The sequence below is a fragment of the Cyphomyrmex costatus genome, unplaced genomic scaffold, assembly GCF_001594065.2.
Source record: "Cyphomyrmex costatus isolate MS0001 unplaced genomic scaffold, Ccosl1.0 scaffold1520, whole genome shotgun sequence".
Classification (NCBI taxonomy): Eukaryota; Metazoa; Arthropoda; class Insecta; order Hymenoptera; family Formicidae; genus Cyphomyrmex; species Cyphomyrmex costatus.
Window position 1 is genome coordinate 3637 of NW_017275523.1, and position 2899 is coordinate 6535.

Genomic DNA, 2899 nt, shown 5'->3' on the forward strand with positions numbered 1-2899 from the left:
GACGAATCATGAAAGAAAAAAGAGTCAGCTCCGAGAGACGCAGGCTCGTCGAGGAATTGCACGCTCCGGCGAGAAGAAATTTTCCACGAAGACGCGTCATAGTACGGGGATACGACGATCTATGGCAGGCCGACATCGTTGAGATGCGACCGTACTCGAGTTACAACAGGGGTCGTCACTACATACTCACCGTCATCGATGTGTTGAGCAAGTATGCGTGGGACGTGTCGCTCAAGAGCAAGGGCGGTAGCGAGACCGCTGACGCTATCGCTGAAATAATTCGAGAGAGCGGAAGATGTCCGAAGAATCTGCAAACGGATATGGGAAAGAAGTTTTACAACGCCAATGTGCAGAAAGTCTTGAAAAAACACGACATTAATCATTATTCCACGTATTCGACGTTGAAAGTGTCGGTGGTCGAGCGGTTCAAGCACGCTTAAGAACGACATGTGGAAGATGTTTACGCTCAACGGCAATTACAAGTGGGTCGACACGCTGCCGCGTCTCGTGTCGGATTACAACACGCGCAAGCATCACACCATCGGCATGCGACCTTCTGACGTAACTCCCGCTAGCGCCGAAAGACTCTTGGACACGGTGTACAGCGCGATAAAGATCGCTGGTCCCGCAAAATTTAAAGTAGGCGACGCGGTACGCGTGAGCAAGTACAAGACGATCTTTGAGAAGGGTTACACGCCAAATTGGACCACAAAGGTGTTTCGAGTCGTCAAAGTACAGAAAACTAATCCCTTGACGTATCTTCTGAAAGATTACCGTGGAAAACCGGTCGCTGGAGGATTCTACGAGCACGAGTTGCGTCGCATCGCTAATCCCGACTTGTATCTCGTGGAGAAAGTACTGCGTAAGAAAGGAGACAAGGTGTACGTCAAGTGGCTGGGATTCGATGGATCGTACAATTCATGGATAAATAAAAACGATGTCGTTTAAATTAATTTTTTTATTTATATAAAAAAATATATATAAAGGTATAAGAATATCATTATTACTCTTTATTTATTCCTTCACATACATACATGTACTTATTTTTAATATACGTAAGAATTAAGTACTATAAGATACATACATTACGCGAATACAATAAATGCGAAGTATAAAGATACATTTAAAAAACGTATTAAAATATAAAATATAAAACTCAATATAAAATACATATATAAAACTTGATATAAAACTCAATACATATATAAAAGTAAAATATAAGTATGAGTAAAAATAAAAGTATAAAGATACATTTAAAAATTCAATACATACATAAAACTCAATACATATATAAAAGAACATATATAAAACACTCAATACATATATAAAACTCAATACATATGAAAATATAAGTATAGGTACAAGTATAAGTATAAATATAGGTATAAGTACAAGTAAGAGTAAAATATAAGTATACAGTCAATACATACATACATAAAACTCAATACATACATACCTAAAACTCAATACATATATACGTACAGTATAAGTATAGGTATAAGTATATATATATATATATGGCTTTGGTACATTTTGAGGACACTTATATATAACTATATATTTGAAAGCAGTATGTGTTATTTACTCAGAATAGCTATGTATAGCAATCAACTATAGCGTTTTTCCCATATATATGCATGATTTTACATGTATGGTTTATTTCGAGGACATGTATATAATAATAAGCAATGGGTCATTATGAGGACATATACATATTTACGTATGGATTATTATAGGGACACGGATGTATAAAATGAGATAAAAGTGTTTTTCAATATAATTTCACCTCAGCAATATCATCTGATAGCTATAATTGGTAAATATATTATATTTAACATAATAATTATCGTTTTATAAGAATGGTTACTTTTGAGGACTTTTAAACTTTAAACACGGATTACAAATACTTCGTACATAAAGATGAAGAAGATGTATCCAGAGAATGAGATGAATCCATGAGAGAGAATGAGAAGGCATAAAAAGGGATTATAAGGATAGAGCGTTTACATCCCAATAGGTTCATTTACTTTTCATTCCGGTAATTATACAAAATATATTTACTTTTCATTCCGGTAATTATGCAAAATATCCTCATTACCTCCGATTTCGATAAAATTCTGCTTATTCGATGCGTTTTTGCATAGAACGAAAGAATCTGACAGAAATAAGTGTCGCTCTGCCCTGCAAACCGAGATATTAAGCGTTAAAGTTGACGACCATTTAGTTTAGGAGCAGGGCAGAGCGACAAGGATAAGTATTATATGTACATGTATGGTCTATTTCAAGGACATGTATATATGTATATGTCCTTGAAATATAAGTATAGGCCGTACATGTTCAATAACATATATATGTATTTATATTGAGAGAAACTTATTTCGGTCAGATTCTTTCGTTTTATGCAAAAGCGCGTCGAATGAAGCTAATTTTATCAAAATCGGAGATGATGGGGGTATTCTGTATAACTATCTTTATACATACAACGTCCTTGAAATAGATCAAACATGTTAAATCATTCGTAATTTTCAGAAAAACGATATAGATGACTACTAAACAGCTATATTGATAAACAACATTTATTTCTTTAAGTTATGCTCCGATGCATGATTCCGAATCAGTGGTGAGCACATGTGTATTCTACTATTCTATATACACAAATTCATTCAATTCATATACATTCTTCTTTTGTATTATCTTCTCAAACTATAAATTCTTTGTATTTTTAATATTGAAATACACCCTGTACACAATATAACACAGTCATACATGGATTAAAGTCCTAGATATCAGAGAAGCACAACCGATCTTAAGCGTCCTGATTGGCGTGACTGTCAGCCAATAATAAACAAGAAGAAGGAAGCCAATAACGGTCAAAGCTGGATCACAGTGCTTATTATAA

The 2899-nt window shown here is 34.7% G+C and overlaps 1 protein-coding gene across 1 annotated transcript; it reads left to right on the top strand.

Moving 5' to 3' along the window:
- Positions 1 to 8: 8 nt before the first annotated feature.
- On the top strand, positions 9 to 440 carry LOC108783474 (uncharacterized). Its single transcript, XM_018552044.1, has one exon. The coding sequence runs from the start codon at positions 9 to 11 to the stop codon at positions 438 to 440; it is 432 nt and encodes a 143-aa protein (XP_018407546.1).
- Positions 441 to 2899: the final 2459 nt, after the last annotated feature.